We start from the raw sequence: 26161 nt of genomic DNA on the forward strand, positions 1-26161 counted from the left end.
GTTCGTTGTACAAGAACATCCTGGCTGCTTTGTCGTTGGAACAGCTTTCAGGGATTTCTCATTCCACGTAACGACGCGCGTTAAGAAGCAGATCAGCAGAATTATTACACCTGAAGAGACTCACTGACCTCAATTTTACAAAGGAGCAAAGCCAGTCAAAAGATTAAAAAAAGAGAAAATCCATCCCGCTCTGATTTCTAGGACCTGTTGTTGTCCGTCATCTCAGCTGAATGAACTAGACTGGAGTTTTATTTTTTCTTTTCTTCTTTTTCTTGCCACACAGGAACCAAAGAAATGTCGTCATTCCATCTAATTTCTTCTCTACAGTCACACAAGATTGGTTTCAGTTAGAGACGAATCAATCGGTGCATCTCTACTTCAAATATATTTTTATTTTCTTCCATCTCACCTGATTAACGAGTTGATCGAAAAATGTCCTCAGATTTTTCTTGTTGAAAACCCCGTTTCTCCTCCTTGACGACATTTTTCTTTTTTTTTTTTTTTAAAAGAGAGAGAGAAAAAGAAATAAAGCCAGAACAACTCGTGTTATTAATAACAAATGTTCACTGGCGTCTTTTGCTTTCATCCTCCCCTCCACCCAGATTAGCTGAATGGATTGGACTCATTCGCAGTGAGACGCGGCTGAAGAGCGGAGCGGCTCGCTCGTCAGTCGTACGGTCAGCCAGGTCTGCTGCCGGTCACGCGGTGCGATCGTGCGAGAGCAGGACATTGTTCTGCTACACGCATCCCGTCATACTGTAGATACGCGTGTCGGAGAAACGTCCGAGAAGGCGGCGGCAGGTGGACTGACGAAATATTTGTAAGACCTCTGATCTTGTGACGCAGATGTGGCATATTTCAAGCTGCAAGATGGGGGGGAAATTGCTGATTTATGCTGTATCTTTTTAATAAATGTGCTATTTTTATCAGAATTTGGCCTCGAACTGTTTTCATTTTGCTTTGGTCTCCGGCGAGATTGGATGTGTTTTTGTGTCAGAGTGCAGGAGTACATGTTGCATCTCCTCTGTTTTTTCCCACCAGCAGCTCAAGTCTGATCCAGGTGCTCTGAGCCCCATCTAGTACTGATGCAGATGAAATGATGCCAAGAAAGAATTCCAGTAAGTCATTTTTAATAAAGTGAAACTTGGTGTGTTGATTCGAAATATTTCTGATCAAATTGTGGCTGAAAACCCAAAATTCAGTCAGAAATCTACCCTAAACAAATATGTGAATAATCAGTGAATATTTATTTTCATAAGTAGGGCTATAAACATTCAGCAACTTCTTACTAAAAATGAAAAGGGGGGAAAAGATCACATTAATTCTAGTAATGCACTTTATTTCCATTGTTTGTTTTTTAACTTCTCATTTTTGTCGCTGGGAATAGACTCAGATTTTCTCAATTAAATGAAGCCCAAAAGGTTGTCCATCTTTTAAAAAAAAAAAAGGTAACTTGGTTTTATTAAAAATATAGTAAGTTTAATTTATTGCTAAGCAAATGGGGAGGAGGAAAAATTCTCACCAAAATTATTTTGTGCTTTTATTTCTTGGAAAAACATGTCTGTCTGCGTATGGAGTCTCAAAAAGCCTTGAATAGGCTTTCGTTCAGAATCCCCCGTGAGCCTGAGGTTTTCTACCACACTTTTTCCTTCCACTAAACTTAAACATCCAACACCGTTATCAATTAGCCACTTTTATGGTTTACAAAATAATTCTAACAATATATGTGTGTAATCAAAAGTGTAATAGTCTCACCTTTTTGTCAAACAGAAGTACTGAAATGAATCTGGTTTTCCAGCAATATTCAAACTTATGGAGATGCAAGTGAACATGTTAACGTTGGATCTTTGTTGGGTTTTTTTTCTGCAGAGTAGCAACATAAATTTAGCTGAGTTTGTCAAAGTCGCTGCTCCTGTTCCCACGCTGCGTTTGTTCAGGTGTCCTCACCACGTTTTCCCACAAGTCTTTAATCAGAAGCTAATATTTTAAACAAACTGGACAATGTGGACTGATCCACATCTGGTAACCAAGAAGACCACACAGCAATTTTACAGAACTTTTATCACCAACGAATGACAAAATAAACTTTTAGAACAAAATATTTACATAAAATACTTGTATATATAATATTTAGCTTGCGAAACTGGTATAAATTATAAAACTTGACTTCGAAGTGCGTAATACTGTTAAAAGTTTTGAGCTTTTCTGATGGATGAAATGCTTCCACACTGAATAGTCCCCTCTTCATGTGTAATACACGGCCATGAAGGGAGCGTCTGAGAGCCGAACACCCCCACTTTCACAGGGGACCCCCGATCCGGCCCGGCTGCAGCCCAGAACCAGGCCCACGTCCCGAGCCAAAATGACATCCTTCCTATCATGCCACGCTTCTCCATCGGCGTCCTGAACAATTCCTAAAGACGTCTTTCCGTCCTCGCTGGACAACAGTCTCCCCAGGTGCGCGTTTACCAAGCCGCGGCCTCCGTCGCCGGCCGCCTCCTGCAGGAGCCTGAAGAGGAACAGGAGGTCCACTCTCAGCTCCACTGCGTCACCACGTGACTCTACACTGTACCTGCAATGCAAAGAAACATCACATCCAGGATCAGTTTGTTCCTTTTCCTAAAGGTTTGAAATCCCATCTAAAACAGGAAGAGTCTTTTTTTCTTACCTCGTCGGTAAATTCCTCTTCGCCATGAAGGGGATGACTGGGCTGATGTCGAGACGCCGCGGGTTGGAGAGCTGCAGGTGAAGCTCGGCTCTGGAGGCCGTCGCCGCCAAGATCTCCCTGGTGAGGACGAACTCCACACCTGCAGCTGCAGGGGGAGGAAGCAGAGCATTCAGTGCAGGATTTCATTCCCACGGAAAAGCGTGGTAGGAAAATGTGCAGCAGGAATGATCACAACGTTGAAAGGATTGTCAAAAACCCAAGCCACGAATTCCCCCGATTTTCAGCTTCTGATCCACAAAATAACAGCGGAAGAAACTCATGATCCAATAAATCCATCAACTTCATCCTGTCCATCAGTCTCTGAAGTGAAATGTTTATTTTGAACAAATGAAAGGTTAAAGAATTCAAATATATCTCACATTATGCATATTCACGCATCTAAGTTTTACTCATCACAATTTCTATTCTTTCCGAATTATCTCTATGCAATTGATTTATTATCTTTCTAATGATGTTAATTAAGCAGAGGGAAAATGACTACACCCACACCCTGTGTTGATGTTTTAACGTCCTTGTTAATCTCTCCTGGAAACCTGAATAATTTATCGAGGGAACATTAGACCCGGCTAGGATTCCTCTGTATGCCGATGACATAGTCGTCTTCTCAGCTGCAGATATCAGGGCCTCAACATCCAGAGCACCGCTTCATGTTTGGTTCTTCTTACTCGAAAACAACTCATGGCATTTATGAGCTCACCATTGTTCGGTCTGCGTCTTTCTCACATGTGGTTGCTACGCATCATTTCCTCTTTCGCAGCGCCTCTCCGGTGTCAGAGTCCTGTCTTGCTTTTAAGCTTGGTGTAAAATGACGAGTTACATTTTTGCATAAAGATAAAAACCAAACTCTTAACTGTAACACTGTGTCAGTGTTGTTAGGGTTGAGAACTGGGTCAGACCTTACAGTGGCACTAGCCCAGGGCGCCACGGTTTGGTGGGGGTGGAGGCCCAAAGATTTAGGATCCTTTTGTAATAAACACGTCTCACAAACACTCAAACACCTTATATAAAACTCAAAGGCTCATATGAAATGTGGAGTTTTAGTATTGCTGCATTTTTTTTATTAATGTAGGATATGCAAATCAGATGTACTTTGGAGTGTGTGTACTCCATAAAATAAGCAATAAAGTAACTGAATTACTGTTTCAGTCAGTCTTGACTAAATCTTTCATTGCAGTTACAGACTACAGGAAGTACGGTTTGTGTTATTGTGTTTCATTTAAGCTTCCTAAATGTCACTTACTCTCGGCTTGAAACCAGGTTTTGAGGAAAGCTGCAGTATTTCTAAATCACATTTAATAAAACATGTGCTGACAAATTAAATCGAGGTTGTTTTAGGTTAGTCCGGAAGATCTTTTTTTTTTTTTTTTTTTTACTATTGCTACTCAATAGACCTAAGTTTGAAGTTCTGTCAAAAGAAAAGTGACAAATTTTAGTGGAGGCGCCTCATCGTTACCATTTCTTTTTTTTTTTTTTTTTTTAATGTAGCCCTAAATAAAATCTCGGGACAGGACTGCACAGCGGAGCAGCTTCCTGGCAGGAGGAAGGTTCAGCGGAGCTTGTATGTTCTCTCTGTGCATGCCTGGGTTCTCTCCGGGTACTCCGTCAACGGGCCAAAAATCAAAACCAGATTAACTTGTCTCTCTAAATTGTTTTGTGTCCAACTATAGGCAAGAACCGGAAGTATTTATAAGGTCGCTGACCGTGTTTCCTCACCTCCTCTCAGTCTGCTTTGAATCCCCTTGACACTCCTGCAGCCCACTCCCTCCTGACAGCAGCGGTAAACCCGCCGGATGAAGCCGAAAAGTGACTTCCCGGGAAAAACCAAACCTCGCGACGGTCCGGGGGGAAAGGGCCGCACGCGCAGCTGCAGCACGGCGCTTCCGCGCTCGGGAGCCGGCCGCTCGTTTTCCAGCCAGGCGGCTCCCGGCTCCGCGCAGCGCTCCCCGTGCGCCTCGGCGGCCACCCCGCGCCTCCACCGCCTCACTCCGGCCGTGCGTAAAATCTCTCCAAACGGTTCATCTCGGGCTCGAGGAGACCGTAACAGAAACCCGAACGAGTCCACTGCGCGACCTGAAGCTCCAGCGTCGCTTGTGAGTAAGAAAATAACAGAAAATATCCACATGCAGCTCGAATTAGCCATGATGACACCCTAAACTCTGCGCTTTTTTAAAACACCGTGACTTCTCTCCCCGCGCTTTATACCCCACTGACAATGGACGCAGCTCCTTACTTAGAATTTGAATCCCGACCCTCCTCACGGTGCCTGCCCCTCTCTCCCTTTTTTTGTCCCTGCGCCTTAACTACTCATTTGACCCCCCACTGCTTTCTTCTAATGCGCCTGCATAATGAGGCGCCCCAAAGCGCGCCGACCGGGTCCATTCAAATTCAGCCAATCAGCTAATGACCCTAATCAGTCCGCGATTGGAGCAGGCCTGTTTACAGCACATTAAATCACTGACACAGCACTGGGACTGAAAGCAGAAGAAAAAAGTACATTCACACATCAGTGTTTGGTTATTACACATACTGCTGCTGCTTTTTTTAGAATCCTTTGAGAAAATAAATAAGGAGTAAAAAAAAAAAAAAATGGGGGTAAAATTTGAGGGTCACATTGCCAGTCCCTGCAAGCTTTCAACATGAAGAGACAAAAGCTCCTCACACAAAGCCTGAAGTCTGTGAGATTCGCCGTAACTCCTCCTCCAGGGGATTGACAGATCACCATACGTCACTTAAATAAAAACAACAGCGAGAAGATCTGGGAAATATTTGATGTTTTTATTACCAATAAACACAAATGCGTGATATTCGTTGAAGCAACGGCGATGGAGTCAAGGCTGTAAATATACCGTTGCTTTTTATCTTGTGAGAAGAAAAAGGAAACACAGGAGCAACATTATTTGCTGCAAAACAGAAAGCATCACCAGCATAAGAATGGAGCGCGTCTACAGTGTGTAAACAGATTCTAGAAGAGCTTACGCATACTAAGCCCACATATTACAGTAAAACGATGTAGAAATTACCCAAACTGAGACTAAAAGCCTATAGCGACTTGCAAAAGTATTCACACCTCTTGACTTTTCTCACATTTCGTTGCAATGAACCGATAGACGGTTACAAAGTAGGAGGTAAATGATTATTTTAACAAAAATACTGAAAGCATTTGCTCTAGGTCTTAAGGGGAATGTCTCTTCCAGCTTTGTACATCTTACGACTGAACATTTTGCGATGTCTTCTTGGTCAGACTTTGACTAGGCCATTTTAAAACCCGACTATGCTTTGATCTAAACCATTGCATTATAGAAAAGGCACTGTTAGCTCTCCTGTTTAAATATTTAAGGCAGTAATAACGTTTAGAAACAAAGTACGTCTTACCGTAGAATAGTCAGTGTGTTCGGGTGAAGTTCAGCAGGAACGAAAGAATAATTTTTTATCAAGTTCAAAAGCTTGATCAAAATCCTTAAGCGGGTTCTTTTTCAGTTTATTTGTTTGTTAAACGGAGTTCTGAATCCTGCCATCCGTTCACAGCAGGTTGACCCCGTGTTTGAGGAGTCTGTGCCGGGCCTTGCTGGGCAGCGAGAAGGCGCTGTCCTGCTGGTTGGGAATGCCCGAGTTCCTCATGGAGCCGCCGTGCTGCTGGAAGTAGGTCTCCTGCGCCACGCTGCGGGCGCCGTACACAGCTGTGCCGGCGCTCCTGTGGTGACGATGAGCACAAGAACCAATAAAACCCTTAGCATACGGAGGCAAAGCAACTGCTTGCAACTTTAAATGTAAAGGGGCAGTATTATGTATTTTCCAGGCACATAAGTGCCATTTTATAGCACAATTAAGCAGCTATGTTACCTCAGTTGTGATAAAAATGCTCTATATATCAAATATGACTTAAAATAAATTTTACTTTGTAATTCAGCGCCTTGAAAATGGGCCTCTGTCTCTTTAAAAACTCCTGCTCTTTCTGAAACTCCGCCTTCAGGAGGTCATCAAAATCCCTCTGTTAACCCTTTAACAACGTTTCTACCAGCATTTCACTGATTGGTAGCTCCTATAATGAGCTCAGCAGATGGCGTTTCACCAGGTGTTGCTAATTGTTGCTGGCTAGTCTGAAGGAGCTGAGTGGGGGAGTGTGGTGTGAAGTGGCAGCTTGGAAACTGCAGCTCTGAGGAGGAGCTGCGCCTCGAAGGTGGCACTAGGCCCACCCAGGCGTTTTATACAGCTGAATGGTTGCCGTGGAGATTAAAAGATTTCTCAAATATGCATCAGTGAATCAAAGCAACACTCCAGCAGATGACGGAAGAACATTATAACACAATGTAAAGCTCAAAAAAGTCAATTTCACATGATGCTCCCCCATTAAGAAAAGGCATTAAAAATGTACATCGTGAATGTTAAACATGGAGAACCTGACAAAAAAAACAATTCCCTTCCCCCGACCTCAGCTGTGCTGACCTGATAATAGCCTCCTGCAGAGTCTCAGTGTCAAAGAAATGCGAGTGGAGAAGCGATGTGGCTCGGACAAAGGGATACTCCGAGGCTCCCCCTGGTCGGCCAGACACGTTGGCTGCAGAGACACACAATGACACAGGACCATTAACCCGGCCTGAGCATGTCTGCTGCACAAAGGAATGCTGATCACAGTTTTACTAATTAGCCGTTAGCTCATTCAAAGACAAGAGTCCCTCCTCAGATCCTGGCTTGTGCTTGCTCTGGCAGAAAAGGTTCAAACCGGGAAGATGGGAGAGCGAGTCTTACTTGTCAGAGTGCTCTGGACGGCGTCGTAATGGGCGAATAAGTAAGGCCCCGCAGCACCTGGGGCCGCCGGAGATATGGCCCTGAGGTGGGCCTCCAGTCCGTTGAGCGAAGCCAAGCTGCTGTGGTTCTGGACACGGGCCACAAAGACAGGGTCAGCGTAATGTCAGGAAAAGCTTGAGAAGTATAGAAGTCATTTTCCTCACCACTTCCTCCATGGAGGCAGAGTCGCCCATGAAACAAGGATCCACCAGCAGAGCCAGCACCAGGCTGTTGACCCGGTGCATGTACAGCGCCATGGAAACCAGAGGACTCTCCTCCAGGCTGTCGAAAGAGCAGGAACCAGAAGGAGGCTGCCTCATCTCTGCCTTGTGACCTCTGGGCTTCCGGCAGCAGACTCCACCCTCTCCCGCTGCCGTCTTTTCGTCACGTAACGCCGCGTTCCTGTAATCGCTCGTCTCGCTGGCAGCGCCACTGTTAAGATGGAGGGATTCCTCGAACGCCAAGCCATCTCTTTCGCTGGGCATCTGGCTAACTCCACCTCCGCCACTGTGAAGACTGTCCGGTGTTCCTCCCTCCGCTTGATGAGCGTTCCCTCCATAAGAAAAACGGCGGATCGGTGACAGAGGAGACGGGTTGGGGGAATCCGCAGAAGAACCCTGAGACGGAGCCGGACTAAACACGGAGTCTTCGGAGCCCGACGTGTGCGGGCTGAAGGACGCCCTCTGAAGGGACTGACAGGATGCCGGACGAGACGGCGTCGACTCTGAGGACGGGATGTCCGATAATGTTCTGGAAAGCCTGGTCTTCTTTGGGGGAGCGTCTTTCTCCGGAGCAGAGTGGGAACTGGAGGGAAGAAAACCGAACCGTCAAAACTCTCTTTTTAAGACGTTTGACTAAATCAAATGTGTTCTGTCGAGTGGAGGTGAGGTATGAGCGATATGTGTCGCGATTACAATCAATGAACAGTGAGGCGTACATAAAAAGATAGACAAGTTTTTACTTTTATGTTTGAATCTGAATTTGAGTTGGAATCTAAAAGTACACTGACAGGGCAGAAATGGATAATTCTACTCTAAACTGAGATTCTTGAAAACATGTCATGAGACAAGAAAGGAAAACACTACCTGGATATTTTGTCGACAGGAGCAGACTGCAGGTACTGAAGCTCAGATGGCGTCAGGAACACAGCAGTGGAGCTAACCGGCCCGCCGTCTGATGTTGGCGTGCTCCTTCCACTCGACCTCTGTGTCTTCGTAAAAAAAAAGTAAAGAACAGTAGATTGATTTCTTACTAATGTGACAGTTTGGTTTTCAACTGAACTCTTTTGTCAATATTAATATAACCACAGATAAAATGAGCAGTTGTTGAGAGGCTAAAAGCTACTAAGCTAGCTCTTTAGCCTAGCTTAGCTAGACACATGATATGCTAGCAGATTAAATCTTCAATAATTACAGAAAAAGCTGTCTTATTTTTATGTTTTGCTCTTTTATAAATAAAAACTGCAAACTGTAAAGAGATTTTTAGTTTCAATGTCGTCAACTAAATTAAGTTTTAATGTTTTAAATTCTTCTTTAAAGATCTGGCAAAACCAAGCTAATTCTTTAGACCTTCAAATGAACCCAGTATCAGCAAAAATATATGTCTGTCTGTCCAAATCTAATTTGTACATTATTGTCACAACATATATAAAAAAAATGAAACTTTAGTTATGGCAAAGTACTAAACCTCCAGCCAGGTTTAATACTAAACCAGCTTCCATGACAGAGCAAAAATATACAAAGGACAGTAATAAACCTGGGTTAGTTACTAGTATTAAGATACCAAAATGTTGTACAGTTATTTTCTAAAAGCTTAAAGACAAAGTACCAGAGTAACAAGAGAATAAAATATTGGGAGAAATGCCCTGCAACCACATGTTTTTAAGATATCAGATAAATATTCAATGTTACTGAAATTTAAATAGTAAATGTATGTTATAAATCTGTTATAGGAATAATAGTTGCTTTCTCGTGGTTGTTTTACTGTCAGAATCTGAAGCTGTTCGACGCCAAGACAGCAGAAAGCATTACGAAGAACAAGTCTAGCACTTTGCCTTCCATCCACTTGTCCCTAAGGGGCTGCCATCAAATCAACAGAGCCAAACAGCCAAACTGCAAAGCAAAACATGAAATATTGATTTTAAGATCGACTACCAAAAACCATGATCCTCTACGCCCTCACACGTCTAACTTCCGCTAAATAGGCAACAATTATTTTTCTTTCAGTCTTTATAGTAAAAGTGAAATATTTCACATTGTGGATGGAAATAGCTATTGTACACGTTCTGTTGTGAGAAACGTTGTGAAACATTTTTGACGTATACCAATTGTCAAGGTATTAGAAAAACCTTTTAGGAGAGAGAATGGGATATTACAAAGTAATAAGACACAAAAGTCAACGATCTGATCATGTTCTGTAAACAGAAGATCCAGATTTGTTTTGGCCACATGAAGAAAAACAAGACTGATAGATTCCAGAGGAAGAAACTGCTGTTAAGCATTATGGTAGAACATAGAAATATTATGGTTTGGGATTGCTCCAGTAACTTTCAGTGGACCATAAATTTAGTATCTTAAGAGATGAATGAGGGAAGTAATATGTTAAAAAAAATCTGAGTTAAATATTTGTCCCCATCTGATTTAAGTTCTACCAATATATTTAGTTTTTTTGCCAAGGCTCTCCAAAATGTACACGTACAACTATTCTAATACTGTATTTAGTGGCACTTGATTACGGCAACATTTGAACACAATATTTCCTACCTTAGCGTAGGTGTCACTCTCATGAACCATGACCTTTATTGTTAGCTGCGGAGGCATCTGTGTGCTGACAACTCTTGAAGAGATAAATAAAAAGTTAGATATATGTAAAAAAATAAATAAAAAGATAACAAATAACAGGTTTGCCCTCTTAAAACATCAGCTCACCTCCCTCTAAAAAGAACACAGCCTGCTAACACCAGGGGGCAGCGCTGGCACGCCTGGAGAATGAGGGCAGCTTTGAGGAGAAGAAGTGGGTCAACCTGAGAAGAAGCGTGAAAACAGTTACATTTCAGGCCCTGCAGGAAGAAAACTGCCGGTTTTCAATTTTTTTAAACAGAGTATGGCATGGAAAATGGCATGGTATTTTCTTTTCTAAAAGTGCATTGTGTTTCTGTTTTGAGAAACACAAAACTGACAGACGCCACAGAAGACTTGAATATGGATCTATAAAGTATTGACCCAGATGAGGGCTGGATAGAAACTGAATGATTTGTGCAAAAGGAGCCACAACTAGTTATTCAATGTAAAGAAATTAACATGTTTTTCAGAAGAATGATATTTCTGTTTAAAATAGACTTTTTGTTTTTAAATTGATCACATACAGCAGAGGAGCAGAGCAAACTCATTTTAATTTTGAGCCACATCAAAACCGGATGCTCTTAAAGGGCCAGTTGTGCCAGAATATATTAATAAAACCAATTAACAGTTGCTTGTTTTAGTGGGTTTTTTGCAATCAAAATTGTAGATCTTGTGCCAATTTAGAGATGTTTGTAAGGATTTTTTATAATATTTGCACTAATGTATAAATGTAACTTCTTATTACTCGCCATATCAATTATGGATTATAACTTGACATTAAGTAAGGCTGAGGCAGCAGTCACTTAAACTCAATGTTTTTGACCAATTTTGAGAAAATTTGCAGTAAAAATCGGAGGAAAAAATGTGGAGATTTGTTTATTTTGTGTGAATTTTGCAGATTTGTGAAAAACCGGAAGGACTTGTTGATTTAATTTGGAGTCTAGAGGGCCACACAAAAAGCTACGGCGGGCCAGATTTGGCCCCCGGGCCTTGAGTTTGACGCATATGACATATAGCATTCTAATAGTTTAAGACACTACCCGCAAGTCACATTCATCAAAATGGCAAGAAAAAAAAAATTACTTAATGTGCAATGAATCCACATAATCTCTGACTTTTTCTGAAATTAGTCAAAACAATTCAACTATGTCACCGTAATAAAATTTCGCTTGTAAATTGCTTAAACTCAAATTCAGTGCTTATGGAGACTTGTAGATTGTGGTTTTGGTTTGGTTTTCAGCGCTGTCTCATGGAAACCTCTTTCTTTTTTTTTTTTTTGTATTACTAAGAATTATTAAATCATTAAAGTTTGTTATGGGAAATGTGAAGGATTTTTCATTCAGTAGAAAATCTAGATGATTTTCAAGTCACTGCATCCTGCTTATGCTAACAAGCATCAAGATGTAAGCAAGGTAAGCAAGCAAGATGGAGACATTTGCACAGTTTATTGAGACACGCCGAGCACAACACCGCAGCACCGTTTCACAGAGTCACATCCTGTCTCATCATCAGCGGTGCAAGATAAGAAACAAGCAGCTGAAAGCAGAACTCTGGCGATGTTTGCTTACGTTTGTCAGGTCTAAGGTTCTCACGCTTTGCAAGATGTAGTGCAACTCGGACGGTCCGGACAGAACGTGGGAAAGGTACCGCGCCCACTCAGCGGCCAGAGTTTCCTTACTGTTGAGCTGCAGAGAAAACCAACTTCACTTTATAGAATGCAGGGGGAGGAAACAGATTTGTGCTGGAAACCAGCAATCAGGTCCGAAATCTGAGCGTAGTGACGGATTCGGACCCGAACCTTCAGAGACGCGTAAAGACAGATGCAAAGTCGGGCTTCTATCACCTGATGAACATTTCCAGGATTAAAGAACTAATGTCCCAGCAAGACCTGGAGGTCTCACCTGTTCCGTTCATTTTCCCCATAGGACACATAAACATTTTTAAAATGTACAGCAGAATTTGTTTTAATGCATTTAATCAATGGGAAAAATTTTTTACAGATGAGAGACAGTCAAGGAGAAATGTTCTGATTCAAATATCTGGCTGATATCTCTTATTTATTCTTCAAAACATAAGCACACCCTTAACGTTGACACTTTTTTAGATATTTTGGTTTGTTGCAATGCTTCCTAAAGAATCAAATATGGCGGAGTTACACCGGCCTCACCTGATAGCTCTGGCGAACAGAGCCGTTGTAGAAACAGAAGAGGTCGATGAGATGATCCAGGAGCTCACAGACACTGACAGTAGGGACTTCCATGGAACAACCAAGAGCCTTAGAGAGAACACACACACACACACACACACACACACAAAACATACATGATTGAGAAGTAATTCAAAAAAACAAACAAACAAACTGTAGATTAAGTTGCAGCCTTTGGAGAGCTCTTACCCAGAAGAAGTCATCCTTCATGCGGATGGCGAACTTGCAGCGACGCAGCCTCAGGATGCGCACAGCGGAGGAGGACAGCTCAGAGACACAGCGGCCCACTCCTGCAAGCTGACCACACAGCAGGTCCTGCTTGTCCATAGGAGTCTGAGATGACAAAAGAGACAAAAAGCCTTTAGCCTGTCTGCGCATCCTTAAAAAGTCTGAAAATTCATCTAAAATGAAGGCCTTAAGACGTCTTAAAGTGAGTTGGCCTTAAATACATTTATCACAGGTCTTAAAATGTGTCATGACGGGACTAGTAATCTCATATTGTGTAGTTTTTTTGTTTTGCTTTGTTTTTCAGGAGACTTTTGTGTCAGGCAAAAGTTTGAGTCAGGCGCAGGGATCTTCATAGCGTCCTGTTGCTGAAACTACCGCCCACTAGCTGCTAATGTACCCTAGCTAGCTAGCTTATGGCTGGATGACGTCAGTCTTCGCCACTGATTTACTGCTGCTGCCAACCCCTACTAGCCTAGGTGCATTTCTATAGAGAGAAAAAAATACTTTTAAGTTATTGGCACTGCGAGGTAAAGGCTATAGAGAACCACGAGATGCACAAAGTCACTACCAAGAGCTACAAACAGACCCCAGAAATTTTTATGTTTGCTTTATTGTAACAAAACAAAACAGCCACTATATTTATAGCTTTTCCGTCTTAAAATTTATTCAAGGTGGTATTTTTTTTTTTTTAAAGTCTTAAATTTGACTTGCTGAAACCTACTGGATACCCAGTTTGTATTTTTTGCTGAACCCTGACACACCCACCTCCTCGGGGTAGAAGTAGCAGATGCCGTCCCTGGTGGGGTCGCCCTCTCCTCTGACCTTAGATCCGTCATAGAGGAAGAAATATCGGCACCTGCAACACCAGCAAAACAGTCCTTTCAAGGCGGTGGAGGGGATTCAGAGAAAAGTAAGCTGTTGCTCTGAAGCCAGGAAGTGACAGCAGTACAGATGACTGTGTAGGACAGGTTAGGTGCGGAGTTGGTTTTACAGATTAAATGGATCTGGAAAGGGACCGACCAGAACCAACACGTGAACGAATCCGATCAGATCTTACCTCCTTGTGTCTGGCGACTTGAGCTCAGCCATAAGTTTTCCCTCAGTGGTCCACCATGGGTTTCCTCCGGCAGGCTGAAGATGCACTTTGACAGAAACTGTAGCGGCGAATCCGATGCGTGGAATCGCTCCCGCAGAGCGCAAACCGTCCGCCGTTTGCGCAAACAGAACAGAAAAGGGAAGAGCGGGCAGTTTTCTCAACTTCAAATGTCACTTAGCGACTCTTTCTGTAAACGTAAACCAACTTGTGAAGCCGACAGTGCCACTTGAGGAATGCAGGGCAGTCACACGTAGTGAGAGTCATGTGAAAGTATGGGAAGCACGGAAGGACAAACTTATTCGGAATTCAGGCGGCGTTTTAGCAGAGATGATTCTCATAATATCTTGATTTTATATCAACAGTTTGACATGCAAATAACCTCCTGAATTGGTTTTAAACTGTTCCTATATTAGTTGATTTGTTGTGTATAAATTACTCGGTCATTACTGTAGTGTGACTCTAGAAGTTGATGTTTACAAATTTAAAGACAAAATGAATTATAATTAACCTGGATTGCCTTCGTTACTATTTTTGCCTTTAGCACTAGCACTGTTGCTAAGCTAATTACAAACAGAAACTTTTAAACCTGCAAGTCTTGTGGCAGTTTTTAACTTCTATTGAGGTGTTATATTCATTCATCATAATTGAATCAATTTAAACAGAGCCAAAGCTGGAAACCACGTGACAAATGAGAAGAACAGTTGGCTGAACCAGTTTCTCCTAATATTTGTAGTTGTGTTGTACTAACAGAGTGAATGTGATGCTTTTTGTGGTTTTGCTGTTTTTCTCCTTACGCCTCCAACAAACCAGTTCCCCTTAGGATATCAATAAAAACTGAACTGAACCATCAGTTCAATTCTAATCAAAAATATTTAGGTGGAATTTTTTACTAGATTCATTCGTGTTATTAGGAATATTCTATTTCTTATTGTAAATTCATTTTAAAACATAATATTCCAATTTATATTTTTAAAAAAAAAAAATTATTGGCAACTGTTTAATAAAAAATTATTTTAGAAACACAAAAGCACCAAAAAAAAATGAGTGAGAATCATGACACCGATCTTATTAAGCTCGAGGTACGTTTCTGGAAAACAAAATTGCAATGCCTGGTATTTAGCCTGTGAATGCTGGGAGGTTGTTCGGGTCAATGCTGGACTGAAAAGAGCAACAAAAATACATATTTTGCTTAGAAAAAAACCCCGTAAAAATCACGACTATCAGGTCACCGTTAGCAGTTTTATTTTATTTTGATTTGAGGAAATAAGCAGCATCCTCTGAGCGGTCATTTAAAACCCTTCAGATCCTGTTTTTAGCGCTCGATTAAAAAGCCTGGATGAGCCGCCATGGCGTGGCCGCGCGCAGCCCATGGACATGTAGAGCCCAGGTCGGCCCGTTGCTGCGATACGTGACAGCGTCCGCCATATTGAATGTGGCCTATGTGCCAGTAAATCAATACAAAATGGACCGAACTTCAGAAAGTGCCGTTCTACACAGTATTTTAAGTTAATACCTGTCATTGACACATTCTCTCACACACACTAATATATTTGGTAATCAAATAAATGATTCTGATAGTTTTTATACTGACACTAATGAACAGACACACTTTTACAGTGTTTTATTAAAGAACATATTTACATGATTCCATGTTAAATGTACATTTAACATTTCAAGACAAGAAAAAATAAATACATTTTCTTGTATTTATTTTTTTATATATTATTTCAAACATTAAACGACATATTTTTCTTACTTTTGTCCGGAGAAAAAAAATAATTTATCACAGTATATCAACTCTGTTATTGACAGCAAAGAGTGAAAAAATAATTCTAACAGAGTAAATTATTTTTATTTCATTACATAAGTTGTATTAATACACTAATATTTCAGATTGACATATTTAAAAATACACAAAAAGGGAAAGAATAAAACACATTTATTTATTATACTGGGAACACTGGCCACAGGCTGGGACTTCAGTCTGCTGGTCACACTGGGAGAACTCCAATGACTTCTGAGACGTCCTGGTACACGGGCTAAAAAAGCCCAGGATGAAAGAGAAATTATCCAAAAGTGTAATAGAAAATACATATATTTTTCCTTCACATTCAGAGAAAAGACATTTTCAGCATGTTGGGGCTCTGACTCGTAGCATCTTTATAGCATAGCTGAATACCGATATTGTGAAGCTGAGCTGTGAAACAGAGACTGAAGAACAGCAGCTCTGATCCTGACTGACCTTTCTTCACAAAATCCTCTGGTTTTTAATACACCTCCCCTCTAACGCCGGTTTCTCATCAGCTCTCTCTCATTAGAAAACACAGTATGAAAACGTTAGCTACGCTAACAATCAGCGGTTACTTCGGGCCAATTTAGCTACATGGCAAATATTTCTCGGTTGTTTAGAAGCGAGTTTCTGGCTGCAAAGTTCAGTAATTCTGCTCTTTCATCCTTACCTGTGAAAGGTAGTGCAAATGAATCCAGTTTGTATTGTAAAACGGTTGAAACAAGTCCGCACAGCACATGACATAGGGAGCTCCGATCGCTCTGCTGCCACACACAAGATGGCGGCGACGTAACGCAGGACTCGGCGCTCGGTGAGGCGTCTACGTCTTCACGCCTGTGGATCTGTGGAACCAACGGCTGCCTGAAAGAGCGACCACGTTGCTAGGAGATGCTCCCGACAAAAGAAACGGCTGGACAGATTTCGATGGTCTGACTTCAATCTCTGTGTTTTCTCTGCACCCTGGGTTTCATGCTGCCTCTGAGTGTTTAACATCGGAGCGGCGGATCCACTGGAGAATGGCCAGGTGGATCCACCGGAGAATGACCAGGTGGATCCACCGGAGAATGACCAGGTGGATCCACCGGAGAATGACCAGGTGGATCCACCGGAGAATGGCCAGGTGGATCCACCGGAGAATGACCAGGTGGATCCACCGGAGAATGGCCAGGTGGATCCACCGGAGAATGACCAGGTGGATCCACCGGAGAATGGCCAGGCCTCCCAGAGCGCCGCGGACGTGCAAGCTGCGCACTGATGGATTTGGGAATCCCAAACACACCTGATTTTGTAGAATAATCTCCTGATGGCTACGAACCCTTCATATATTCACAACAGGAGACAGATTTTTATGACAAACTAGTGTTTTAGTAACTGCATACAAAAATCATGAAATAAAAAAGGAGAAATAAATACAAATGTACTTACAGTAGTTTAGAAACACACAAATAAATTATTCTTTTAAATGGAACATGACGGGATGCATGTTTGAAGAATTCCAGTGTTATTGAATATGATTGCATAAAAATGAAAGAATTAAACATTAAAATACAGTAGAATGACAATGTTTAAAAAAAAGACTAAAACAAACCCGAATGTCTCACTTTTTTACATAATTCTAGATATTAGTGAGGTCACTACAACATGTCCACACTGCACAAGAAATTAAAATAAAACAGGTCAAGTAATCTGAGGACAACACGCTTTGTAAACTGCAACCAAATAGTAAATGTTAATGCATTTCATAACTTATTTTTGGCCCGTAATATTGTCTCTTAAAAATTTCAAAACAGTGAGAAAAATTCTAATGTTTACAACGTAATATTTTGTGCTGTCGTTAGCGTTTCCTATTACCCAACTGAACAGTCAGACGTCATAAATGTTAATCAAGTCATTGAAAAAGTGCAGCATTGGGAAGGTGATCAGTTTGATCAACTCTATAAAAACACTCGGAAATGACCTCCAACTTACAGCAGAACTACATTCTATAAATATTTCAAACAATTTGCCAGGACTCTGAGACAACACTAACAAATATGTCTGAGTGTGGCATCTCCTGTGACTCTAAAAGCCTACTCTAGCTCTGATTGTGTCATTAATGACACTACTCCCTTTATTTGAGCTAAACTACAGTAGGATAAATACAGTAAAACCTAAAGCAGGGTTCCAAATGCACAATATTCCTATAAACCCGTCTACTTGACTACAGATATGGCAGCCCACTTCTACAGTTACTGCAGACTCCGAACGCAGGAATCAATAATCGTTCAGAAAGATTATACCTGCAAGTACATTTCGGTAACGTAGAGTTCAATGTTTTACCAGTTCAATTTTAAAAGTGAAACTCGAACAGAGTGATAAATTTCAAGCTTCTGTTTTTGTTACTTTTAATGATCGTGGCATACAGATAATGAAACACTCACTTTTAGTTTCTAAATAAATCAGAATATTACTTAGAAATGATAAATAAAACGTTGCAAGCTGGCTGTTCGGATAGTAATGTCCACGCAAATTAATGAAAAATTGAGTGAAAAGAAAACATGATGTACAAAATATAGCAAATGTAGGGGGAAGGGAGGATTCCCAAGGTGTCAGAGTTTAAAAAGGAGCCAGAAGCTATGTTATAGGTGTCTTATGTCGGCTAAAGACAGAAATGACTGGACTGTGGCCCAATGGTTCATCCTTTTTTTTTTCTAGTTAAAAGTCAAAACTGAATTATGGTTTAAAATAAGCTGTGAACCATAATCAATAAAACAAACAGAAATCAATACTTGATATATTTCCCTCTGTTAATGGCAAATCTGGAAAATATGTGGTTTCATTTTTTGAAACTGATTTAAAAACATTTTTCAATTAGATTCTAATTCGTTGAGATTCAAGGAACATGCTGAAGATCATTTAGCTAATGAGTAAAACTTCACTGGCATTTAACATTTGCTGTTAACTGTGGCGTTAAGCCGAGAAGGTTTTGCTTTGTCTGAGTAGTACAGTGATCATCTTTAAGTAACTAAAAAAAAATAAATAAATTAAAAGAATTGTAATACCTGTTAAATTCACCATTCAAACACTATAAAAATGTGAAATTGAGCTTATTGTATGTAAACTTGACTACAATTGTGAAGGTTTTTGAGATCCACATTCTCTATGAGAACGAGAGACATCGGACGCCACCTGCTGGCCAAAATCAGCAGCTAAGATTGCTTGGATGAGACTGAATCATAATAACATAGTAAATCTATTATAGTGCTAAAGTTCTGTTTCTCGCAGTCACATCAGCTGTTTATCCAGTAGCAGGATTTCCTTTTCCAGCTTCTTCATCTTCAGTGCTCTGTAGGCCATCTCCTGGTCCCGATTCTCGATCTCCTTTTTGAGGTAACAGCAGTAAAGGGCCCTTAGTTCATCAGTCTGCTTCTGAAAACATATAGGCAGAGGTACGTAGAGTACCCAAAGATTGTTCTCAAGTAAGAGTAGCACTACTTCCACATATTTTTACTCAAGTAAAAGTGAAAGTAGCCATCCAAGAAATTACGCAAGTAAGAGTAAAAAGGTATTTGGTAAGAAGTCTACTCAAGTAATGAGAAACTAATCAAATTATCAATCACTTAATATTTTTAAAAATACATAATCGGATGGAGAAAAATATAAATATAAGTGGAAATGTTGGTATTTTAAGGTCCAAAATGAAAATAATTCATTTTAGTAATGAAAGAAACAACAAAATGAGGCAAAATAATTGTTTTTCTAAATCAGTTTCTTTCACTACATAACCTTTGAAATTTTAACAAAAACTGCAGGTGTGTGTCTGTGTCTGGTGAATGTTTGGTTAAAACATGTTTGTCTTTCACTCAGTGAAGTAACTAAGTCACTGGTGGGCAGGAAATCCAGAAAGTTTACTCTAGCAGGAGTAGCAATACTTCATAATACAATTACTCAAAGAAAAGTAAAAAGTACACCGTAGTACATTCTTTCAAAAAACGGTAACTCAAGTAAATGTAACTGAGGAAATGTACCTCTGAATATAGGTCTCCTAAACAGCACATGTGTAATTGTTATGTTTCTTTTTACTCATTTAATTTGTCTGGAGCTGAATCCTGACTCTCACCTCAGCACGTCTGGTCCTGCTTGTAGCCCCTGCTGGGCTGCCGACCTCCTGAAAACTGCTGTTCTGCACGTCCTTCATTAGAAGAAAACACAAAGGTTCAGTGTGAAATAAAAAAAATTGGATAAATTGGTCAACGAAGCAGGTGCAGAGGTGTCTACCCCGTCAAAATGAGCCTCGCTGATGTCCGTCTCATCGCCGCTCAGGCTCTCTGGTTCCGTCTTTGTGACGGGCAGGAGGAGGACCGGATGGCCTGACACTTTCGTCACGTCGACAACGTTAAAGTTGGTCGTCTCCAAATGCAGCGACAGGGTTTAAAGAGACTTGACTTAAACTTACCACTCATAAAGGAGCTGTCGGATCCGCCGATGGGGCCGATGCAGGCGCCCCCGGGTAGGACCTCCACCCTCATGGTGTTTTCTCTGCTGAGCACCCCGTCCTCCTCTGCTGAGGTCAGAGAGGGGCTTCCCGACCCGCCCTCGGTCCTCAGCACATCGGCCCTTTTTCTTTTTGCTGTGCAAGTACAAATTTAAAAGCAAACATTTGAGCACAGGCTTATGAAATGGAATGAATTTACAAGTCAGTCGCTAAGCAAAGTCTTACAATTAGTGCAAACAAGTATCAGGAAGAGGGGCGTCTAATACTTGGCTCTGTTGTTTCCAAGAGTACCTGTTTGGATGATGTTCTTGTGTTTGACTTTCACTTGCTGCCATGTTCTTTTGTAGCCACTGTCTGAAACCCTGAGTCAGAAAAAAAAACTAGTATTACTATCTATTGCTTAGATATCGAAACTATATCAGGGTGTATTATAAGCCTGGCAGGCCACCAGACTTTACTTGTGCCCCCACCAGGCTAAGCATAGCTTATTTAAGTTTATTTTAAATGTTTGCATTTTTAAGACTTTATAGCTGGTGTTCAGATATTAATCTTCCAATACCATATGATTATCAAATGATATTTTCAAATTTCCTGTCAATTTAAAAAAAAATTTAACTCAAAAACACAACAGGCCGCTGGATGAATGGCTGCCGAGCGCCCCAACCACCGGGCTTAGCAAGTTTTCTGGGGGAAACCTTGTATATGTTACTATAGAAAATAAAAGCATTGCCACCCCTTGAATTTTTTTGACATTTTGTCGCAGTACAACAACAAATAGTGTCCAAAGTTAGTCCTCAAAGGTTCTGTTTAAATTAAATGATGGTTCACTAGCCATGTTCATCCTACTACCGACATAGTAGGGTGAACAAAGATGCACACAATTCTGAAATTCTTTGTAAATAAATTTAGGTAAAGTGCCTTAATCATTTGTATTTGCCCCGCTCTACACGGGTTTTCTGAAATAAAATCTGGTGTAACCAACATATGGCCATATAAACTAAAAGGACAGGCAAGAAAATTTGCCAAAGAAGCAATTAAGAGGCCCATTGTAACTTTGGAGGAACTGCAGAGATTCATTGCTCAGGTGGGAGAATCTGTGGAACGACATCTACAAGTTGTGCATTCAATTAATCTGTTTTTGGGAAAGAAACTGTTGAAGGAAAGTCACGAGAAATCTTATTGGCCACAAGCTTGTACAAAATAAAAACGAGGAAGAAGGTAATCAGACATAAAATCCGCCTAAATAAATGCAGGTGTTTGTGACAGTAACGTGACAAAATAGGCTAGAGATCAAGGGGCAATGCATCGAGTAGAGAGAGAATGAAAGAGCAGAATGTTTGCAGGATATTTCCAAATTAGGATGACAAGAAGTGCATTCGGTGCTCTTACGCATTTATTTTATCAGCAATCCTCTGCCAGGCTTCCTCCCTCAGCTTGGAGGCGCTGGTTGTGTTGGATTTGGCTGTTAAGATCTCTCGCTCTTCTTCATACAACTTCAAAATAAGTTCTTGCTCCTTGGAGCTGAAGAAATGAGCCCTCTCCTGCTTTTTGTTCATCTGGTAATCTGTGATCATAAAAAAAATAAGTGAATGTACTTTTTAAAAAAATTTTTTATCTCTATATATTTGCTGTCTATAACTCGTGCTTCCTCACCTCTGTCTGCGTTCATCATCATCATCATCATTGTGAATCCGCGTCTCGACGTGCGACTGCTCTCCCCTGTGCGGCGGAGCGAGCGCGCGCACTTATCCGAGATGTTTCAATGCTAGATTTAGTAATCAAATCGTAATCTACTGCAGAAAAACGCTGCCGAAACCGAGCCGGGTCGGCGCCACGGTTCGATCCGGGATGCGTCACGTTGTCAAACAGTTGCCCGGGAGACGGAACCCGAGGAATGATGACCGTTGTCACCGGGTCGTTATATCGACAAGCTTTGTTAACCCAGGATTTTCTAATTCGGCTTAAGGCGCGTTCACATGAGAGAGGTGGAGTCTGTAACAAAGACAGTCGCACGTAACGCGGCGTCGCGTCATTATACGACGTTAAGCTGTTCTTACGCTCGTAGCGGGCATGAATGGAAACACGAAGCGGACTGAGAAACTTCTTAAAGAGCCAGACTTTGACGTCAAATCATTGGTGCATCACTGCCGTTTCCGCTCTCAGGTGAAAATAAATGGTGTTGTGTCTTGATACGATTCGGCCTGCCAGCTGGGTTCCAACATGGCCGGGATACCGTTTCTGCAACTAGGGAACTTTTTATAGAAGCCGCTCAAAGTAATATGAAACTATGTGATAATTTAAAAACATCGTTATGCTTTAGGACCATGTCAGAATTAAAATAAATACACATTTTCAGCTGTACAAGGCATCCCATTAATGCCGTAGTTGCATAATTAGTAATTGTTAAACCATAATAAAACCGCGGGTTACAAAAGTATCAGCAAATTTCTGTGACCACAATCATCTCAGATTAGGACCTACAGAAAAACAATTGTTTCACCCACACAAAAACTGAAATACATTTTTTTCTTCAGCTGTTTTCAACCAGTGGTTCCCTGAATTTAACACCTTTTTACCAAACCATTTAATTTTCAGTTTTCAAGCCAAGCCTTAACACATAATGAGCAGGCTGTACCCTGCAGAAACTGGCAACTATTCCAGCCTTAGTCCTTTACTAGAATAAGAGCAAAGGTAATAAACTAAAATTTTTTCATATGATTTGATTTTAAGGGCATAATAAGAGGAAGAGTATGACTTGAGCAGATGAATAAAATTCTGCGATCTTTACCATCCCAACTTAAACATGTACTTTATGACGATGCATTTCTAAGAAGAAAAAAAAAAACTTAAAGAGTCTGCTGTATAAAACTAGCAGAAATAAGAAAAACACAAAAGACCAAAAGCTCAAACCAGTGGAACTAAGTCATTTTATTTAGGTCAAGTAAGTTTAAGCTGATATTTTTGTTTTAATGGTCCAGAACAGAGGAATTGTTGGTTCAGGTGCTCCAATGTGGGGAGCACAGAGGTATAAACAATAAAACTCCAGTAAAACAGACTGCAAATAGGAGTGTGGTCCTGTAACGATAGCAGAGGGGGCTCTAGAGCCAGCGCTGATGTCTGGAGAGTTTAGTCATGGCCCTCATAGCCATCTGGAAGAGCATTCACATGAGAGTTGTGGAAGAGGGTTTTGTTGCCTTCTCCCCAGGGGAAACGCTATTTTGGAGGAAAAAAAACAACATCAGAACAAAAATAAAACAGCAAAATGAGACAAATCTGTAAAACTGTTAAAAAATGACGTCTGACCTTGGTGCGAATGCGAAGGTGGGTGTATGGGACAAACTCTGGTGGTGCGTCATGGCTGTGCTCCTTCTCTTTCAAGAAGGTGTTCAGCATGCACACTGCGACACCAGGCAGTGCAACCACAAAGCTGAGGATCTTCCATGTTTTAGCTGTTGAGAAATTATTTCATAAACCAATGAAAACATGTGCGCTCACAGAACTGAGGAAAAAAAAAGGCAGGAAGCAGTCATTGCCATTTTTACACCATTTCATATTTTCATTCTCTACAAACAAACTTAAACTCTAGCGTATCACTTTACGTCTCCTGGTAGTTCAGAGTTTTCTGAAGACTTCATATTTGGTTCTTCTACCAAATCATCAAAACCATAAAATACTGCAGAGGAAACTAATAATTTTATTCACCGGATTTTGTACCGTTCCCACACTTTCCTCGTAAACAAACCATGTAGATATTTTGGTTATTTAAAGATAATAAAAAGCTACTATGGCACAAATTCTGTTTTCACGTCTACATTTTTTAAGTCTTTTACTGAATATCAGTGAAAATTCTGACTCATGGTTTCATCAGCAAGTCATATTTTGATTTGCAGTCGGTGGAGATTTTCTTCACCAACCTGACTTATTCTAGCTGACTCGATGGCCACCTCACAGCAGGAGGAGCTGTTGGAGCCATTACTCCTCGCCGACGCTCCTGGACACAGACTACGTGTCGTTGAGACGTTTTCGTAGCACGTGCCATTTTTTCTCCATGTTGGATTTGTTAGCAATATTCAGGTTAGCAGCTACAATGGATGAACTTGCAGGCTTAGGCGCACAATTTAGGTCAGACGGTGTTGAAGGAAATATGTGGAACCGGAAAGGTTTTCAAAGCATCCGCTGTTTAATTAAAGCTGCACCAAAAACAGGAGTTCATCGAATGCCAACGACTACACCGACACTTTTTAGGACTAAGTAGAACAGAATTATCCCAAATGAACAAAGTGGATTCAGTTTTAACAAACCTGTCGTGGAATGATTTTTTTTTTTGGTGCCGTTTCTGCTGCAGTAATTTTACCCAGACGTTCATGCAGACTGCCCTTGAATTATGAAACGTTCAAATTGGAGAAAATCTGTTGGTGCATGTGTGTTGAGAGCATACAGTATAGAAATATCAGCTGGCAGCCAGTGAGTATGCATCTATTTTTAGTATGCATGTATGTGCATCTATATACACGCATCAGAAACTGCACTGTGATTCAGACCAAGGTTTTCTCACAGGTCACCTTTCCACACAACAATTTACTCCAATGCACATATTTGTTATTTATTAGACTACCGGCTTTCAACAGTGGACCTCAGAACTCACTGTTCTTCACATTTTAGACGAGTCTCTGCTCCAGCACACCTGAATCAACCTGGATCTACCTGCTCAGGTGCAGGAGGTTGTTAAAAAGCCATTTATTGAAGTCAGGTGTGTGGAGGAAGTAAAACATGTCGAACCGAGGATTCAGATTGAAAACCTTTGCGTTAGAGGAATCGAATCGTCACTAAATTCAAATGTGTTTTATGTCAACACTTTATAGCTTGCTTATCACAACAGTTTTTATTTCACCAATGATACGACTCTGATATTGGCTTATAGCTCAAGCATTTCTATTTTGCCGCTTCCACCCTGACGCCCGAATGTAATACAAGCTAAAAACCTAGACGACCAACTTTAAAGTTTAATCACCGACATTTTTGTTTTAGAGTAAAAACTATAATTTTCGAGACGCCCCGGAGAGCTCGAGGCTGTGACAGGGTTGCTAAAGAAGCTAACGCTACGCTAGCTCAGCAAGGTCACACTCCAGCCGCAACCCGCCGCTGTGAAGCTCTGCTAGGCCGCGTCCGCTCACCGAGACCCGGCAAACACTCATAATTACCCGAGTCCTCGGCATGTCCAGCGGCCGCAGCGAGCTGGCGCCGGGTTTGAGTCAAAGAAGACCTCAACAACATCCGAGAGAAACGTCCCAAGGCCGCCATCTTGCTTTCTGAAAAACCGGTGACCGGAAACAGTCATTTCGTACGGATGGAGTCACGTGGGACTTTTCAAGAGCTCTACTACGCCACCAACGCAAAAGTAGGGTTATCTTCTATCCTGTTAGAAGATAGCGCACAAAAAACGTGCTTTTGCAATTCAGTTAATTTCTACAGCGTTGCAATACTGCAGACGAAGTCCAGACCTCAGCTTCAATTAAAAAGTTAACAAAATACCATAAATAAATGTTGAAAAGAATGAGTTGGAGCAATTTCACAAATCTGGCCAACATCACTCCATGAAGTGAATACTAGTACACTTCCCTGACAAAGTACATGCCTCGGTTTAATGCTGCAAAACCTGATTTCTGTGTACTACTTGATCATGGAGGGAAAAAAATAATTGTGTATTGACAAATTATTGTTATTGACTTCTTTTATTCACATAAAGTAATAAATAAATGATTGTTACCCTGACTGTGAGAAATAGTTTGTCACTGTAAACGGATTGGACGCCGTTATAAGTGCAGCCACCAACACTTTAGGTTGTGGACTTAGAAAGAAAGGAATTTCACAAGGAAATGGCCGCTCTAAAGGCTGACCCACCTGGATGGGTTTTTCAAAAGTAGTCCAGGGTCCTTGGTGAACCCATCCTACAGCTTCTGTGTGTTGACTCCAGGACAACATGAGGGTTAAAACTCCAGAGCAGTATTTACTTAC

At 41.2% G+C, this 26161-nt stretch overlaps 3 protein-coding genes across 4 annotated transcripts; all 3 read right to left on the reverse strand.

Annotated features, from left to right (window-relative positions):
* Positions 1-2700: 2700 nt before the first annotated feature.
* On the reverse strand, positions 2701-14155 carry hps4 (HPS4 biogenesis of lysosomal organelles complex 3 subunit 2). Of its 2 annotated transcripts, XR_004341173.1 has the most exons (13): positions 13845-14155; positions 13553-13643; positions 12749-12892; positions 12521-12628; positions 11922-12038; positions 10441-10535; positions 10276-10348; positions 8599-8723; positions 7678-8317; positions 7475-7601; positions 7172-7283; positions 6101-6419; positions 2701-2813 (listed from the first exon to the last, which is right to left on the reverse strand). XR_004341173.1 is itself a non-coding variant. In XM_032578198.1 (12 exons), the coding sequence occupies exons 1-12, from the start codon at positions 13874-13876 to the stop codon at positions 6248-6250; spliced, it is 1836 nt and encodes a 611-aa protein (XP_032434089.1). In that variant the 5' UTR covers positions 13877-14155; the 3' UTR covers positions 5273-6247. The 2 variants fall into 2 exon arrangements, 1 of the variants encoding a protein (XP_032434089.1); XM_032578198.1 differs by lacking the exon at positions 2701-2813 and having other exon boundaries at positions 5273-6419.
* A 3890-nt stretch (positions 14156-18045) lies between these two features.
* LOC116730124 (uncharacterized) lies at positions 18046-22936 on the reverse strand. Its single transcript, XM_032579140.1, has 7 exons — positions 21800-22936; positions 21536-21710; positions 20438-20508; positions 20108-20281; positions 19930-20027; positions 19772-19843; positions 18046-19080 (listed from the first exon to the last, which is right to left on the reverse strand). The coding sequence occupies exons 1-7, from the start codon at positions 21828-21830 to the stop codon at positions 18937-18939; spliced, it is 765 nt and encodes a 254-aa protein (XP_032435031.1). The 5' UTR covers positions 21831-22936; the 3' UTR covers positions 18046-18936.
* Positions 22937-23050: 114 nt separating this feature from the next.
* Positions 23051-25505, reverse strand: cox6a1 (cytochrome c oxidase subunit 6A1). Its single transcript, XM_032579141.1, has 3 exons — positions 25348-25505; positions 23450-23595; positions 23051-23359 (listed from the first exon to the last, which is right to left on the reverse strand). The coding sequence occupies exons 1-3, from the start codon at positions 25445-25447 to the stop codon at positions 23273-23275; spliced, it is 333 nt and encodes a 110-aa protein (XP_032435032.1). The 5' UTR covers positions 25448-25505; the 3' UTR covers positions 23051-23272.
* Positions 25506-26161: the final 656 nt, after the last annotated feature.

The sequence above is a fragment of the Xiphophorus hellerii genome, chromosome 12, assembly GCF_003331165.1.
Source record: "Xiphophorus hellerii strain 12219 chromosome 12, Xiphophorus_hellerii-4.1, whole genome shotgun sequence".
Lineage (NCBI taxonomy): Eukaryota > Metazoa > Chordata > Actinopteri > Cyprinodontiformes > Poeciliidae > Xiphophorus > Xiphophorus hellerii.

Excerpts from the sequence above, each read along its gene's own strand:
- LOC116730124 (XM_032579140.1), bottom strand. The coding sequence starts at position 21,830 with ATGATGATGATGATGATGAACGCAGACAGAG. Across the intron at positions 21,711-21,799 it reads GATGATGAACGCAGACAGAG|ATTACCAGATGAACAAAAAG; the intron begins GTGAGGAAGCAC and ends TTATGATCACAG. Across the intron at positions 19,844-19,929 it reads GCGAGGCTCATTTTGACGGG|GACGTGCAGAACAGCAGTTT; the intron begins GTAGACACCTCT and ends CTTCTAATGAAG.
- hps4 (XM_032578198.1), bottom strand. The coding sequence starts at position 13,876 with ATGGCTGAGCTCAAGTCGCCAGACACAAGGAG. Across the intron at positions 12,893-13,552 it reads GCTACTTCTACCCCGAGGAG|ACTCCTATGGACAAGCAGGA; the intron begins GTGGGTGTGTCA and ends TTGTCATCTCAG. Across the intron at positions 10,349-10,440 it reads TGTGTTCTTTTTAGAGGGAG|AGTTGTCAGCACACAGATGC; the intron begins GTGAGCTGATGT and ends TATCTCTTCAAG.
- cox6a1 (XM_032579141.1), bottom strand. The coding sequence starts at position 25,447 with ATGGCGGCCTTGGGACGTTTCTCTCGGATGTTGTTGAGGTCTTCTTTG. Across the intron at positions 23,596-25,347 it reads TGGACATGCCGAGGACTCGG|CTAAAACATGGAAGATCCTC; the intron begins GTAATTATGAGT and ends ATTTCTCAACAG. Across the intron at positions 23,360-23,449 it reads ACCTTCGCATTCGCACCAAG|CGTTTCCCCTGGGGAGAAGG; the intron begins GTCAGACGTCAT and ends CCTCCAAAATAG.